Source organism: Anser anser (genome assembly GCF_964211835.1).
Source record: "Anser anser genome assembly, chromosome: 12".
NCBI classification, from domain to species: domain Eukaryota; kingdom Metazoa; phylum Chordata; class Aves; order Anseriformes; family Anatidae; genus Anser; species Anser anser.
This window is the reverse complement of record NC_139733.1, coordinates 5,794,154-5,812,532: the sequence shown is the minus strand read 5'-3', so window position 1 is coordinate 5,812,532 and position 18,379 is coordinate 5,794,154. Positions and strand designations below refer to the sequence as shown.

At 36.0% G+C, this 18,379-nt stretch overlaps 1 protein-coding gene across 2 annotated transcripts in view; it reads left to right on the top strand.

The window, feature by feature from the left end:
• The window catches only part of SYN2 (synapsin II), a 176,868-nt gene that overhangs the window by 135,530 nt on the left and 22,959 nt on the right, over positions 1-18,379 (top strand). For both annotated transcript variants that reach the window (XR_014571707.1, XM_083796293.1), the window contains exons 8-9: positions 2,429-2,503; positions 6,581-6,683. Coding sequence is in view for 1 of the 2 variants with exons in the window: in XM_083796293.1 (XP_083652419.1) it covers positions 2,429-2,503; positions 6,581-6,683 (178 nt within the window). In the remaining variant the exon portion in view is untranslated. The remainder of the gene's footprint in view (positions 1-2,428; positions 2,504-6,580; positions 6,684-18,379) is intronic.

Below are 18,379 nucleotides of genomic sequence, written 5' to 3'. Positions count from 1 at the left end.
TTAAAGATCCACCACAAAAAATACCAGCTGAGCATTTGTTTGTGTAATTTAAAGAGAGTTATTAAGAGCTTCACTTTTATAATTCTGTGGGAAATTGTGGTATAAGTGGATCCATGACTCACAAAACACTGGTGCTTATCATCTGTCAGTTGAGATTATAGCCAAATGCAACATCAGATCCCTCTAAATACCACAGCTCCTCAAAACTTTTTGTGACGCATACTTAACTACACTTGGTACCATTACAGAATTCAACTGACTTCAAGGAAATAGAGTTTAAAGGGTCAAACACAGTGAAGAAAAACAGAAATACAATAAAACTACCTTTAAATCTCTTCTCCAGAAGCAACACAATGAATGCATAACAATTTACTTCGACCAAAAGTTCAATAAAGCAAAAGTAGAGCATATCAGCCAAAGAACAGTACTGTAGTAACAAACTGCTAACTAGACTACCTACAAAAGAATTGTAGGTAAACCTTTCTACATGTTTTGTGGCAATACTTGTCCAGACAATTTGGATTTCATGCTTCAAATGGTACTAAACAAACCAGACAGGTGGTGGAAAAGGGGAAAAGTCAAGTTACCATGAACTATATATAGCAATCATAATTCCCTTTTTCCCCAATTAAACTAAAACAGTTAACAATTAAAACAGTTCTTCATGTTTTCAAAGACCAAATCAAGTGAAAGCATATTAAGCCTAAGTGTAAAGCACTCAAATGTGATTGAAGTTGTTCTCTGTATTATTGAGTATTTAGTAAACGAGGAGGAAATAATGATATGAAATAATGATGTGAAAAACCCTTAGCAATTATCAGAACAGAAGTGAAGAAGGGTGGGAAACTTACATATTTCAGTAGTGGAAATCATACATGACTTTTATGAAATCATAACTAAGGTTTATCATCGTAGATGGTCAGGTAAAGGCACTTTTGCATCACTTAGCCATGGTCAGATGGACCAGCCCCATTGTTTTGGAGTCCCTTGCCACAGACCTAGCATCAATGGCTCCAGTCCACAAGCTGTCAAGATTACACCAGTTAGGGCTGTGTCCATAGCATTCCTCTCAGTCTTAATCTGGTCCCTATGGCATCATTACAGCCATCCATACATCCAGTCTTGATTCTGCTTCAAGTTCAATAGGGGACGTTTCAGGTTGTGGAGTGAAAATATGGCTTAAAGCATCTTTTCTTCACTACTCAACAGTGCTGAGGTTACATCAGTGCAGCTGAGCATCTGGAACTAAACACTTGCTAAAAGTTTTCAGGACTTTTTTTTTTTCTTTTTTTTTTTTTTTCTCTGAATTGATCACACTTATCTTCCTGAAAGACACCTTATATGGTACATGTTAAGGAATGCCTTTGAGAAGTCTGCAATAGAGTTCAGATGTGGTTTGTGAGAATTATAATCTCTCTTCAGAAATCTATTCAGAAATAGCGAACTTAAACATTTTAATTGTTCTGTAAGTAAACACATACAAATAAATGTCACAAAATAACCTTATTACCAGGAAAAGTTACCTTACACATAGCATGTCATGTGGACCTTCCCTTTTCAATATATTCTCCCACAACAAAGAATAAGAACTTTACGCTTTAAAATTTAGCTACCTTTCTGAGACTTCCGTAGAAAGGTCAACATTCCCCCACAATTGCTACTGACCCTTGTAATTAGGTTAATGGAAAAATGGAGAGAAAACTATTGCTCCTGCCTAGTATACTTTTAATATATTACAGATGTTTCTGTTATTTTATTAACTGGAAACACTTCATGATTTGTATCCTTAGCCCATTCTCAAAACAGCATTTAGGTTTCAGAAAAGAGCTATCTTCTCAACCCTGGTAACAGTCCTAGGGCCTGAGGAGGAGAAAAAATATATATATATTTTTCTTACAGATAAAATAAAAGATGGTATACTCGAGCGTGAACTAAGCTGCTTAGATTGTATTAGTAAACTAGCAAAGAGTGAAAACTGGAGGAGAAACAGAAGTCTAGCTCTATAAGAGATCAGAGATGTAGACATCTTGACTTTAAAGTAATGGGACCTAAATCTGTAATGGTGTGGATTTGAAATGAGAAGCCGAAGCCTCACTTCCTTGACATTTGCACTAATAATATGTTACAGGCTATTCAATCCATTTATCACTGACAACAGTTTATTGCTAACACTTGCACTTAATCATAGTAGTTTTTAAAATTTTCTTAAATGACTAAATGGGAAACAAAAATTTCACAGCATTGTCATACTTCATAATACTGTGATGCCTGTTAAAATTCTTCATGTTTTAGATGTTCTACTGTAAGCTGCCAGATATGAAAAAGATGCAAAAACTGCCTTAAATATTAATGTTAAGATCAGAGTAACTTAAGAGATAAGGAAAATATAAAACCACTGGCTGTTTTTGTAATATTTCCCCATTTTCAGGAGGACTTCCATATCCGGAAACTGGAAGACAAACACGGGCTCTGCGATGTTGGAACAAATTGCTATGTCAGATAAGTAAGTCCAGTCTCATGTAAAAGGTAATTAAAAATACATATTTTTAAAAAAATCTTTTTTTTTTTCATCACATTGGTGACATGCAATTCACAGTAAATGAAGATCCCCCATTCATTTTGGAAAAAAACTTGGAATTAGATGAAAGAACATGAGCCAAGAATTTCCAGAGGAGTTGTCTCAGAATTAAGCATCCAAATTAAGTACTTAATGGTCTTACCCCATGTCACGGTGTTTTAAATTTTTCTCCTACATCATCTATTGTAACAAAGCAATCTGGTCTAAACATTGTCTATTTAAATTGTCTTTCTCTTTTCTATAAATCATTTGTCATTTCTGAAATGTCCTTTCAACTGCACTGTGAGTCTTTTTGCCCAGATGCTGAGATATTCCAAAGCTTATTTCCTTCGTATCATCATTCCAGCTCTGTACTTTGGTATACTATGCTTTTCTTTTCTCTCTCATCCTTGTGCTGGTTACCTCTTAGTAATTCAGTCTATCACAGTATCCATGCAGTATCATTTTGAAGCTCCTGTCTACTACCCTTCAATAGTGCTCATTTGCTCCAATAACAACATATAGGCCTCTTTTACATGCAAAGTAAAGCTGTAATGCTTTTTTATGGCTCTGAATTTTATTTTGTCCAGCTTCTCCAAAGTTTGCTACCAGTGGAAGCTGAAAAAAATCTATACAGTAAAAACATAATCTAAAATTCAAGAGGTTTTTTTTGTTTTGTTTTGTTTGTTTGTTGTTGTTTTGCTTTGATTTTTTTTTTTTTTTGGTTGATTGGTTGGTTTTAAGTCTGGAACCTACAATAACTTATTCCCTCTTATGAGCTGAGAGAGACACAGGAGTTGAACCATTGCCTGCCCTAAGAAAGGTGCAAATAAATAAGATGGGAATTACAACTCCCTGCTGTCCAACCCCTGTCTAGACTGTGTCCTCACTCATCTCCCCTCTGGGGATGGAGTGGAGCCACATTATTTTCTCTTTCTCATTCCCCTCCCACCTTCCTTTAGAAAGTGAGGTTATGCATTCACTGAGAGGGAAAAGAAAGCGTGCTTTAGTGAGCATAATTACAGTCCACGAACTACTTCTCTGTAAAAACGCAGGCACTTTAGTTTGCCCATAAGGAAAACTAAACAGCAAGCATAGGCAATGAGTATAAAATGTTAACCTTGCCTAGCCATCTCACTCTAAATGCTCTGTTGCTTTGCTGCTGCTTCCACTTTTGAATATAACACAATTATATATAGCAGGTATTTTCCCATTAAAAATAAAAAATAAAAAATACTAGCCAACAAAACAGAACTTCTTTTATGCTGATGAAGACAAAAGCATAGAAAAAAATGTATGTGTCCTTGTAACAGAAAGGGATACGTATCTCATGCCATGCTTTTAGTTTGATTACACACAAAGCAGATAAAGGAAGAAAAGGGAAATTTGAAATTTTCTGAAGAGTTGAAGTACTTTAAAGGCATACCAAAAGCAATCAAATCTAATGAATGTGCATTTCAGGGCACTTATAATACATCTCATGATTTAGAAAAAAGTGTTTTGAAAGCGCTGCCTGAGTCAACATTGTTGACTGAATACAAATGTTAGTCTAGAAATTTGGAAAAGAAAGAGGAATGTGGAGCAGTAAGGGATGATGATGAGGCACAGAATGAGAAAATTTCAATGATACATATTCATATTGACCCCTCCATTTCAGAGGCATTGCTCCCCAGATAGGACCAGAACAATATTTACCTATTGTAGTCACACACACCTCATGTTTCATGTCAGACACCCTAGGAACAGTATTTTGTTTTCTGTCAGTTCTGAGGATGCTGCACTTTTTACTGGCTCTGGGAAAACAGAACCATGGCCTCTGGTCCAACCTACTGTGCAAGCCTTGGGTTTACAACACTACAGGAGAGTCCACCCAAGACCTCTCTTCCCAGACGTAACTGTCTTTCTCCAGGTGTGCTTGTTGGCAGAATATAGACTACTAAACATGCTCTTAATTAAATCTGATCAATTTTTCAGTCTTTTAAATAAAATACCTTTTTTTTTTTTTTCATAGAAAGCTCAGATAGTTATTGTTAAAGACAACTTTTGCTGTCCTCATGTCTTGCTGAGATACACATGGGTATTTTACAGAAAAAAAAGAAAAAAGAAAAAAAGAAAAAAAAGGAAAAAAAAAAGATGCTTGTAAGCAAGTGCGTACAAGCAGTCCAGTCAGTCAGTGCATCTACAAATGTTGAAATTGTCAGGCATCCAAAAAAACTCTCATTTTGAACAAAACCATTTTTCTCACAGGAAAAAAAAAAAATGATGCTGAAATACTACCATCAGGGTTTTTTCAAACAGTTGTATCATTTATTATTATTATTATTTTTTTCTGTTTAACAGAATATTTTTTTCCATTGCACAAAAAACTATAAAGAATGTGACCTAATAAGTTTACCTGGAAAGGATGCCAGTACCAAAGATATTTTTATATGAATAAGACTCAGCAATGAGTTTCCTTTGATCTTATAGTGAAGTCAAATGCTAGGTTTATAACATCATTTTTTTGCAATGGAAAATACTATGATGTGGCATATTTATCATCATGTCTTAAAGACTGGATCAGGGAGGGAGGATCTATAAAAGGAAATAGCTCTCATTTATACCCAAATACTAGCCAACAAAAGAGAAAAAAGTTTATGATAAATGACTGCTTTAAAACAGATTTATTTTTTTTTAATTTTTTGAGGAAAATGGCCTTCAACTGGTGGCATGACAGTGTCTGCCTTTATAACCTTTCAAGACCATATCATCACTTACTGGTGCTCAGGCACTACTGTGTTATTAGTTAATTAAAGTTCTCAATGCTATTTTGTGTCTATAAGTCAATCCTTGCCATTTAGCAAACATACACAACTTACGTCACCTCAGAATGCTCTCAACGAAGTATTACAGCTCCCTGTATATGTCACTAACAGTTCTGTGCTTGATCACAGGAATTGCCTCACTCTTTTTCGAGAAAGTCCCACTTCATTTCCTTGTTAGTCAGATAATCTCTCTATTCATAGGATGGATAAAGCTCTTCATGCAAGAAAAATAAATCACATTACTGCGTGTAGAATGGGTAAACTGTCCATTCCTCAGTTCATATTTCTTACCATGAGGTTAGAAATGAAATGCAGGAGTTCAGTGCTGTATGAAGCACTCGCTTTGTTGTAGGAGCTGTAACCATTTTTCAGAGTTCTTTAAATTTCTGTTAAATTTTACTGTAGTTGCCTATAAACCTACATGAAGCATATTATGGTTTTCTGCATGCTACATAACTTTTACTTAGTGTCATGTGACTGTTTCTTTTTTTGTCTTTAGGTTTGTTTTGTCTTGGTTTTTCTTTTGCCCTGTTCAGTGAAGTATATATAAAGCTCATTGCTACTTTGAACTACAGTTTAGTCAGTAATTTAAGACAGAGACTCTCATTTTAGTTTTCCTGATAAAAGAATAAAACCCATACATAATTAAATACACTATCAAGTCTGGTAGGCAAGAGGATTGTCACACCTGAATCAGTGCACAGACGTGCCAGTTTGAATTTCACAGGAAACAGGGCCCCCACCCCCTACTGTCTAAAACTCCTTGGCATCACTGTAGCTACAAAAACTGGTCAGATGATAAATCCCCCTTCTGGGGAGTTCTCCCATAGTGCACAGCCACAACTAGCAAGCTGTACTAGCATGAGGTGGTAGAAGTGTAGGATGGGATACCACTAAATGGTATTTGCGTTCCATCATATCTTCAGGTTACTCAGTTTAGAGCAGACACATGTTTGGACCGATGTAAGCTGGGAGGCAGCCAGCATAACACTAGGTCAGGATACAGAGCCACAGCTTTTTTGAATTCTGCTGGGAAAAGCAAAGTAATCATCCCAGAGTCTCTGTGCTACTATTCTGAGAAAAACAAATTCAGTAAAACTGACAATATAGTGAAAATTCTGAGTTTCAAGCAGTCCTTATATAAAGTGCAGTACCAGATTAAGCCTGTAAAAACAAGAGCATGATGAGATACTCACAGAAAAATGTTTTTATAAAACAGGTACAAGCTTTGGGTTGACACCTGTTCTGAAATATTTGGTGGTTTGGACATCTGTGCTGTTAAAGCTGTACATGGAAAAGATGGAAAAGATTATATTTTTGAGGTAAGCAATCCCACCCTTTTCAATATGTGCTTTATATATTACAAATATGGAAATAAAGAACATTTGTGATAGTTAGGCATTGGCCTATTTGTGTTTCAGGAAAGACTGCATTTTTGAGCAATGTTTAAATCATAATACAAAGCCACATGTCCAAGTTAGTGGCAACACTTGCTGGAAAATGTAACCATATCATATGGTAATGTTTTTTAGTGTTTCAGGAAATGTACACAAACTGCAAAACAAAACCAAATGTAGATGTCATGTTTTCCTAGCCCTTATGATTTCTTTCCTAAGCAGGCTTACCAGTTTTTCCTGGAAGGCTTATAGATAGCATTATCCCAAGGGAAAAATTATATCTTTACATGGAAAGGGAAATTAAGAACAAAGTGTTAAAATTTTTTTTTGCTAGCCTAAACGTTACCTTTAGGATCTGACTCCTCATGAACTACCAATACTAGAAGATGTTGCTATGGATCATTTTGAAAAGTTTTTTCATTTACCTTAAGTTTATTATGGATAAATGTAAACTTTGTTTACCCATAAAACAAGCTACCATCACTTGCCTATCACACAGTCTGGAAGTTTATGTTTGCTAAAGCAAAAATAAGAACATTTTTTCTAAACCATGACAGTAATCTGGGATCCAGAAGGAGGTTATAGATGGATTTCCTTCTTTAGTTATCTATATCCATTTATAACAGAAAAGCTCTGCAAAAATAAAAATCTTTGTTTGGCCACAGTGTTAAACTTTTGTAATTTCACAAATTCATTTATCATTATTGTAAGTGCTAAGAATTCCCAAATCAATCAATAACACTTTAAAAGGCTGAGCAGCTTGTAGAATTAAACCTCCAGCAAATCAAACATAATTAGTCACTACCTCCTGAGATACCAAGGAAGATTTCAAGAAATCCTGTTTCATTAGCCTGTCTGGCCAAGTCAGAACTTATTGTGTCTTACTGAATCTTAACTCACTGTAATATAAAATTTAGGATTCCACAATAAACCTCCTCTTTTGCTCCTTAGTATAGTGCAGTCCATCCCACCAAAAGGTCCTGTTAAGTCTGTAATGCTTGCCCCAGTGAAACCTGAGATTTGAAAAAGTGGAAAAAATATATTCTCCTCTTTCTGAGAATAGACTGCTCTGACTTCTGGTGAGACAAAATAGAGGAAAATCCTGAACAAAAAATTTGTCAGGTGTGCCGCTTCACTCTTTGGCTGTAGGCACAGGTGTATCTCAGACATAGTCTGCTTACTGGGAAGGTATTTATTTCTGCTTACAATTAAAATCCTCTCCAGTACTTGGGCTTTGACAGCCTCCTATATGCCATTCAAAGCTTTGTAGGATACTCTGCAGTTCTTATGGCCCCTAAAAGACTCAGAGGATCCCAATTTAGGCACTTCCCAATATGTCTAAATTCATTACACTGGGGGTAGCTCGTACTGATTTGGCTGGCTTTAAGCCACTACATTTTTATACTACAACTTTAACTATAAAATAAAAATAAATAAATAAAAATAGATTATTTTAAGACATAAGATCCTAGTTACCTCATAGGGTAATACTTAAAAACTGAAAAATCACTGGCAAAAAGATACAAAGCTAGACTAGGAGACCATTTAACGAGTATATCCTTGTAAGAACCAGAGGTTTCATACAGTAAAAAAAACCTTTCTTATTTCCTACAGACTGTAGCTAAAACTAATCTGAAAGTGGTTGGCTTCAACCTGCTCTACTTAGTATCTCCAAATGATCTCTTTTATTCCCTGCTCCCATTTCTTCCTGCTGTTTTCTGCTTCCACTGGAAGTTAAGGATGCATTTTTTATTTTATTATTTGACACTTCTCTTGTGTTCCTCATTTAGCAAATTCCTATCAGACTAAACACACCACTTCTATTCACTGAACTCCAGTTTCAACATTTTTGATACTGCATTGTTTTGAAATTTGTGAGCAAATCCAGCCATTGCCATCGACTTCCATTGAAGTCAGTGTACACAAAGTAACCAGGCCTGGTTGCTCTATTGGGTATGAGGAGAAGGGGGAGCAGTTTTTCCACAATGAAATAGCCAATGAAAACTACAGAATGGAACAACAGAGTACTTCAATTCCTGCTTCTGAACAACTGCTCTAGTTTTCCATGCCAGATACGCTCATACTAAAAAAAATAATCAAAAATAATAGAGAGAGAGTTCTGACTGCAGGACACATCAAGAACTGGGTTTATAGAGCGTTTTAAGTACTGTACAAAATAGATGTTGCAATTTAAAAAAAAAAAAAGGAGTGGATAGAAGCATGTTAATTCTTGTTGTCCTGCAGAATCTTCTGAATTGTTTGGAAGATGGTAATGTTTATCAGCAGGAATATTTAGAATCTCTATAACCCATTGAAATGTAGAATTGTTTGCAAAGTTCACATCCAGTAGGACATCTGTAAAACTTATGATCATTTGCTACTAAAAAAACAGCTTACATCAACAATTATTGCACTATAATTGTAACAGTTATTGCACTATAATTCTGTTATATAATGAAGAGCAGAAAAATGTCTGTCCCCATACAGGAAAAATTTCTATCTTTTGTGTACTTTCAACATGGGAAAATAAATGAGTCATTAAAGCTAGCTCGTACACGCTGCAGACAAGAACCAGTAGCTGAACAGGACAATTGGTCTGTAAATGCTATGTTTACTTCCCAGTTGCAGTACCACACTGAAACCCCTGCTCTCAAGTTTTCAAGTTTTCCTGGTGACTGGTACATCTATTACAAAACTAAAGGTTTCTGTGTTACTTACACTTTCATTCTGGACATGCGAACAGACAGGAAACATACAAACTTCCTAATATATGAAATAATGTATGCAGATATGATCATTTTGAACCAGCATAGCCACCTGCAGGAAAGCATACATACGTTTTGACCAGCTTCGGAATGAATGTGAATTAAGGTACAACAGTGCGAAAGTATCTTTCGCATGTTCAGCATTCTAGACAGAAAATACAGAAGGATTCTCTGTAGTGAATTTAGGAGAACAGCATTTTACAGGAATGAGTACTTAATGCATATTTATGTTTTGAAAAGGGTGTTCAGCTTTGGAACATGCATAATTCAAGACAATAGTTTTAAAATACCTACAGTACTTAAATATTACATGTAACACCACGTGTGCGTACAAAAATCCATTCTTAACTAATGTTACAAAGTGTAAGACATGAACTTTATATGTCTATTTATGGGAAGCTATTAATTAACTTCTTATTTTCATTACCTTTCAAATCCTATATCAATAATTTTATTATTTTGGTAATGTTGCCATTCAGCTGCTTTGTGATGGTCATTTTGTCATTCCTTGTTTTAACATTCTGTTTTCTTTCATTCCCGAAAAACATGGAGGAACAAATTGTACCAGTGGCTGATATTACAGAATCAGAACGACACTGTCTCATGAATCTAATATTCTAGCTGTACTTCTTAAAAAACAGTATACAAAAGTGATTTTTTTATCTATGATCTAGTACAATATGCTTACATTGCAGGTAAGAATGTATTGGTTCTTAATGTTAGATCCAGTCATCATTCCCCACCTCTTCAAGATGGTTAACTTATTTTTTTTTCTATTTTAGTTTCTCCTATAGTTTCTCTTCCATATATATTTGATTAAAATAATGAGAATTTTTACATGTTATTCTAAAGCTTCATGGCTGTTCAAGTTGTAGAAAGTGTGCTTGCTGTAAGTAGAGTTCCTGCCTGCTCAGGAACAATGTGGAAGGATTAGAGAGCTAAAGAGAAAAAATGAAGGCTATTTAGTGACACTGAAATACAGTTCCAGACATTTAATTTCTACATACATAAATGTTGTTAGGAAATAGAGAAATACACAGATCCAAATTACTATGAGCTTCTTGTAGATGCCTCCCTCATGAGATGTGCATGTTCCTTTGACCAGGTAGTTCTCCATGTAATAAACAAGAATAAATTGCAGTGTAAGTAAACCTTATCACATTTTTAGCTTTTGGGTGCATTTTATAGGTTTGGGTCTGTTTTCTGGTGCTACTTTGTACATTTGTATCTTTGTACTTTTTAAGCCACCCTAGAGGTTTCTAGTCATTTGAAAGAGCTCAGGCCAATACTACTATTTTTTTCCCCAATAATTACAAAAAAAGATACATTTTCAGTGTGCCATTCATCTTTCCACAGAGCTGTAAATGCTACTTCATGGGAATTTTGAAGGATGTCCATTTGTGCAATCTTGTTATGCAGTTGAGGGATACTATATGCATCCCCAGGATAAAAATCCAGACCAATTTTTCAGAAGACGGGAAGAATGAAATATTGAAGTCATAATATCATTCAAACATAATACAGCCTCTGTTTTTCTGAGAAGCCAGAAGTTCTCTACAGTTTCCTTAGATGAGGGCTGTAAGAAGTAACTTTGCCTTTTAAAAGAAGCAGAAGGTGTTCCCAAGAAAAAATTATTTCTCTAGAGGAACCCTGTGGGATTTGGTTGTGTTTGGGTTTTTTTTGTTTGTTTTGTTTTGTTTGTTTTGTTTTGTTTTGTTTTGCCTTTTACTTTTGTCCTCCAAAGAACCATCTCCAAAACCCTACAAGGGAGAAATTAATTAAAAAATCACTTAGCTAAAAGGAAGGATTGCCAGGTTGCTCAGGAGGAAGTTCAAGTCATGACTGTGTCTAACAAGCTTAGCTATTCATATAGTTTCTATTCTTTTCACCTCAATTTGAATACTCAGCTGCCAAGCATCATCACACCAGAGACAAACTGTAAAAATAAGGATTTTATGAACACATCATTTCAACATACACTGTTGTAACTGCCTTACCAATTCTTGCTAATACAACATCAAATTAAGGTCCGTTAAGCTTTAACATCTTAAAAGGGAGAAAGACTTTTAATCTTTCACTTTTTAAATTAATATTTCTGTAGTTTTTATACCAGAAGGAACACATACTTGAGCATTTCATGTTTCTGACTGCACTGAATATCTCTCATGATTCATTCTTGGAAAACCAAACCTCTGGGAAACAAAACAAAAAGCTCACATCATGATGATGAATGCAGTAAAAAAGAAGAAATGTAACAGAATCCTTTAAGGCGGCCTCACAGGCAGTTACCAAATTTTGCTCAGAATTGAATGGGTGGGTGGCTACTGCAGGTGTCTTATTTCTGCTTGCTTATTTTTAACCTAAGCTATATTAAAGTTAGTTTCTAAATAATTTATAACGTAGCAAGATGGAAACAATTTGGATTTCCTAGGCAATATTTTCAGTAACTGGAAGACAATATACGAAACTAAGAAACAGAATTTATTTATTATTTTTTTTAGGTGTTACTGTAATAGACACCATTTCGGAAGGTGCTACAATTTATCATACTACTAGAGAGGGATATTCTGGATTTCTTTTCATTCCAGATTGAAATGCAACCATAGAATTTTGTCTTCAGGCTTTGAGTCCTTCATCTGGGGATGTTTGATTCACATTCCCAGTTGTTCTTACTTTTTTTCTGCAAATGTTGTTATTCACCCACTGCAAGAGGAACTGTAAAATTTTCCTAGCAGTCACCACTGATTTCCTCCTGTACTATCCCTGCCAAATTCTCAGGTGTGGTTACATTTCCAATTACAAATCTTTCCTGCATCTGCTGTAAAGACCTCTGGGAAAGCCCCATGATTACTTCATATCCAGTCACTCCCTTACTTCTCAGAAATCGCACCATCTTTTCTTACATCCCACTCAATCTTAAATGACATCCTCGAACTATTACTTTTCCTTAATGTCAATTACTTTCCCCATACTTAGAACTCTTCAATTAAAATCTATATCAGCTTCTGTCTTTACAGTCAAAATTTTCACCACAATTGCTTACATCCAGGTCCCACAAAAACAATACAGAAGAATGACACATTCATAACATAGCAATAATACAACCTAGCTTCTCTTATTCACCAAAAGTAAAGACCAAGTAAAGGCCAAAGTAAATGTTTTTTTGGTTGGTTGTTGTGTTGTTTTTTTTGTTTGTTTGTTTTTTGTTTTTTCCCCAAGCCTCACACTCTCAAGCATGAACCTCCAAAATTCCTCTGATTTGCAATGAAATGAATTACTCTTCACTTACAGATCATCATATCTTCTCCTGAAATTCCCAGTTTGTGTTTTTGTTTTCTTTTTTTGCTTCATACAAAGTTCTTCTATCATTATCTTGTCAGAATCCTTGGGCATTTCTGACTTGTAAGCTTTCTGTCCATTCCCTCTTGTATTTTAACATCCTGACACCTTTTTCTCTCACTGTGTCACACAGAATTCTTTAACTTTCCCCCTCCTTTAATCTCCACAGCTCTGTCTTTCCCAGCACCATTTGAGCTAGGTCTTCCTAAAGCTCTAGGTAAGAGATCTTTCATAATCCTTTGGTGGTAAACATGTAATGGAGAAGTATGCCTGGACAATGACAATTAGTGTAGTTTCTCCTTCAAACAGGGTGATCCCTTTGCAGTTACTGATGTCTTATAATTACAATGGCTCCCTTATTAATCCCACCCCATTTTCTTTGGTGGTCATCAGAGTTAAACAGCATTTCTCTTCTCTTTCTTGCCGGTCTCAGTCTGGCAGCCCAAATCTCAAATACTTGCCTTATCCACACTAGCAGTAAAGGACACAGACTAATTTACTGAAGGATCATATCACTGAAAGGTCAGTGTTTTATAAAAGCATTTTGTTGACTCAATCAAGCTTCTGTAGTTTTTGTTATTACTGATAATATATACACTCGGGCTCTTCTAGGTTAACATAAAGATGTATTAAATGCATTTCAGTGTATGTTTTGTGGGTGATAAGAGAAGTTCATCCTATGGAATTGGTTATTGAAATGCATATAAATTAAAGACAAAAGCAATATGAATTAAGTGATCATAATTTGTAGTTGCCAATGTTTTCACTGCCATCTACCAAAGTAACACATTTGACTTTATAAATTACAGATGGCTTTCTTCTATGAATCTACTTAGTTGGAAACTCCAATATTTTAAATAGTTAAACTAGATACTGAAAACAGACCTGGGTAACTGTATAAATGATATTTTAAAATTAGTACAGGCTGTAAATAGACTGTTTATAAACAGGGTGCTTTGTGTGTGTTTAAACTGTGTAAAGCCCTCAAAAATGGGGGCAATGCCATCATGGCATTTCTGTTAGTCATTCACAAGTTTTAAAACCTTTTTTAGTGTTACCCCAAAGATTTTTAATTCTTAAGATACATTTATATAAAACATTAGTGATTTTTGATAACTGTCATTAGCTGTTTTACTAGGAAGGAAAATAGACTGAATTGTCATAAAGAAAAACTACAAAAAAATACAACAAACCCCAACCCTATTTTTAGACTTTACTCAATCATGCTGCTGTAGTTTCTATTATTACTGCTAATATATACACTCAGGCTCTTCTAGGTTAACATAAAGATGTATTAAATGCATTTCAGCGTACGTTTTATGGGTAATAAGAGAAACTCATCCTATAGAATTGTTTATTGAAATGCATATAAATTAATGACAAAAGCATTATGAATTAAGTGATCATAATTTGAATACCTATGAAAATTCACCTTGCTTTTATCTACTTCACCAAGAATATTGGAAGTGCTCGCTTACTTACGTTGCCTTCTGCCCTTGAGAACCACAGCAGCAGCAACATAGAGAAGGAAGCTAAGCCTCTTAGCAGCCACATGCAATATTGGGTAAAAATGGTATGTTTTGGACACTCTAGCCATTCCCTCTCAGCAATTCGAGTTATTAAACTGAACAGTGTCATGCAATTGAACCACTTTTAAGACTTGGTAATCTTTTACTTTACTATTTAGCAACACGTACTCTGCTCTGGTGAGGCCGCACCTCAAGTACTGTGTTCAGTTTTGGGCCCCTCACTACAAGAAGGACATCGAGGCCCTGGAATGTGTCCAGAGAAGGGCTATGAAGCTGGTGAAGGGCCTGGGACACAAGTCCTGTGAGGAGCGGCTGAGGGAACTGGGGTTGTTTAGTCTGGAGAAGAGAAGGCTCAGGGGAGACCTTATTGCTCTCTACATCTACCTGAAAGGAAGGTGTGGGGAGCTGGGGGTCAGCCTCTTCTCGCAGGTAACTAGTGATTGGACCAGAGGGAATGGCCTCAAGTTGCACCAGGGGAGGTTTAGGTTGGAAATTAGGAGAAATTTCTTCTCAGAAAGAGCAGTCAGGCATTGGAATGGGTTGCCCACGGAGGTGGTGGAGTCACCATCCCTGGGGGTGTTTAAGGAAAGGTTGGACGTGGTATTTAGGGACATGGTTTAGTGGGTGACATTGGTGTTAGAGGGGTGGTTGGACCAGATGATCTTGGAGGTCTTTTCCAACCTTAATGATTCTGTGATTTCACTTTGGGACCAGTAGTTTTCTTGATAATCCGATGCATTACTTTCTCTTTTCACCACTTTGTTTACCATCTTTGTACTTCAGCAAAGCACCAGAACAGATCTTAGCTTATCATCTCTGAATACTTGGCATCTGGCTCAGTACTTGTTCAGTGTTAGGTTCAGCCTTTGACCAGCAATATTCGTTCAATTATGGCAGCCAACAAGAGGGTTTTTAACAACATCAAAACCTGTCCAAGTGACAAATGTCTGTTTTTTATGTCATGCATATTTGAATCTGCCTCAATATGTGAACATGACAGCTATGCTTGAAAATGCTATCTTCAAGAAGTGCGAGATTTTGTTTAAAATATATCTGAGGGCATTCAACAGAGGTTCCTCTGGATCTGAGGAAAGATCTGCCAGAACATTTCCAAACATTAAGTCCTTCAATATCAAATCCAAGTCAGCTAAGCATTACTGAATGCCAGGACTATGAGCCAGTGCTGGCCAAGTTGATGCATGTTAACCAACCATTCTGTCAAGCCCAGCATGGCACATTCACTAATTAATCAGCCTGGACCATTACCATTGAGTCTGAAAGCTCCATGGATTGTGAGTACTCAAGTAGTTTAAGTTGTGGTTCTAAGTTCCAGGGCATTTACTAAAACTGCCATGCTTCTGCCTAGGACACAAAAGCACAATAAAGGGTGTCTAAATTCTATTAAAATGTCATTGCTGGAACTCTGATCTGCATTACCTCTGTTTAGAGGTGTCCTAATTTTGCACTTGTGTTTTTAGATACATGAGGTGACAAATTACACTGATTTACCCTACCCTGCTTCTGGCAGCTGTCACAAGCTAGCAGTCTAACAATGGTAACTCTTAATATTCTTCTGTTAAATCGTACATCTGTCATAGGTAAAAGTCGAGCAATAACCTGACATCTATTTTAATTTAGAATGTGTACAGTTATTTTCCATTCCAATATTTAATCTCTTCAGACTCAAAATTTATATTCCTTTGCTATATTAATGCAAAGTTTAAAGCAGTTCTCCCTAATAACCTTTTTTTTTTTTGTATGAAACTGTGTTCCATCCAAGCAGACAAGACTTATTTTACAACTGGCATTAAGCCATTCAAATCTCAGAAGTATAGATGTTATCTTATTTTTAAAACATTCAGACAGAGCTGAGATGGGTTTATAGATTTACTGAAGTGGTTGTGGTGTTTAGAGCAACACCTCAAAGCTTCTTTTATCCTTAGCCATAGAACTAAATTTTTCTTACATGTTGTGGTACACAACATAGCAGTATCTCCTAAAGAAAGTTATATGTGAACTTGCAGTCATAGAAGTATTTAGAAACAGAAATTCAGAGTCAAAGCTCAGTCCTCTGGATCTTAATCCTGTCTGATCCTTTAGCAGGATCTTGGATTAGGCAACTCATTTCACAGTCATTCCAAATATATTTTTTTTAATGTAAGTGGATATTAAACAAGGTGAGGTTTTCTTTCCACACTTGTGAAAGAGGGATAACTGTTGCTTCTTCATACATTCATTCAATTCTTAGGAAACATTTGCTCTGGATCTCAGTTATTATTTCTTTGTTTACAGTAGGTTTATTTTAAATTCTCTTTGCTGTGAGGAAGCTTAGAGGAGACGTCTAAATCTGAAAATCCCAGAAATGTGTTGCCAACATATTGCTTGCTAGTGTGCAATGTTAGTGTCTCTTACAAATGGACAAACAGAAGAATAATGCAAATGCTTTTGGAGTTCAGGCTAATCTCATTATTAGAAAGAGGTAGTCTTTTTCAGTCTCAGTGAGAATTTCTTTAGAACTTATTTTGAAAATCCTCAAGCTTAGATAACATTCTTTACAGTGCAGCTTATTCTCAACTACAGTGCAAGAAATATTACAGTCCAGCGTTAGAATGAACCTACACATTCTTTTAAATCTGAATGCCAATTCAGATACCCAGTATGAGTGACTAATTCCTAGATGCATTTGAATACATAAAGAAGGAAGGTAGAACTTGCTCTTGTCTATAAAGGAGATAGTTAGTGTGCAGTGTAGGTTGATGGACTGAGAAGAGTTTTGTTGTCCCTAATATATCCCTTCCACCCCATGCAAAGCAGATGCACTTGCTTTATGCTCTTCAGTCTGATTGTTGTGTCACCCCTACAGATAACGTTCTTCCACTTTAAATATTTTCACAATCCGGTCTTATCATAAAATTTCTATATCTTCCCTTCAACTACACAAGCTGAATAACTACCAAACAAACAAACAAACAAAAAGCTCCATGCAACAACCTACAGCAGAGCGCCTACCTGAAAAGATGGGAATCAGCAACTCCAGCCAAAATAGCCCTGCCTCCCTTCAGCAGAGCCCTCTTTCCTTTTTAGTCCTTTTGCTAGAGGTTGGATGAGAATGAGGGAAGTTTAAGATGTTTCTCTGACCCTAAGCACCTGCAATTGCCTGTGGCAGAAAAAATCCTCCAGCACTCTTTTGACTCTGTTGAACCTTTTCAATCTTCCATTTACCTGCAGTAGAGAAGGAACCACAGAAGCCAAAGATACACAGGAAAGTGCACTTCTGGAAGCTCTAAAGCACCCCCATAAAATTCACTGATTTTTCTGCATTGAAACCCATGAGGATTCTTTCCTTCTTCATCCACCATCTCTCTTACCAGCACAGGTTACTATTGCATTTACTGCAAGATTTGCCTACACTAGCGATACATCTTGTCCAAGATTTTTCTGGTGGACAGCTTTTCACAGACTGAAAATTAGATGGCACCAACTGAGTTTGTACAATCTAACTGGATCAGACACAATGACGTCTATAGAGTATATTACTGCTAATGTAGTCTAACTGCTTTGTGCCTCACAGCCTTTTATTAGTTACTAATACTATAGCATGTATCGTAGGCCTGAATCACTTGTGATCCATAGCTATTGGAAACACCAGAATGCAGGGCTGCAGGTGACATGCTGTCACCTTTTTCTGAATAGCCTTGACACAAACTGAAAAAAGGATTGCAGCTTCTCAAAAGAGAATTAAATCTTTTGTTATTGTTGAAATAAGAATGGGCAGTGCCGTTGTGATTACTAGTTGGGGTCATTACCTTATCCTTATATTTTCTCTTTCAGGGAAAACATACATATGCCAAAAATAGGTACACTGTGGAAATCACAAATAATTCTGTAGAAATAAGAAATCCTCAGAACCCACTGAAGTTAACTGAATTCAATATCAGTTTTATCCATCCAAATAGCATAATGAAATAATTGCTGAAATATATTAACC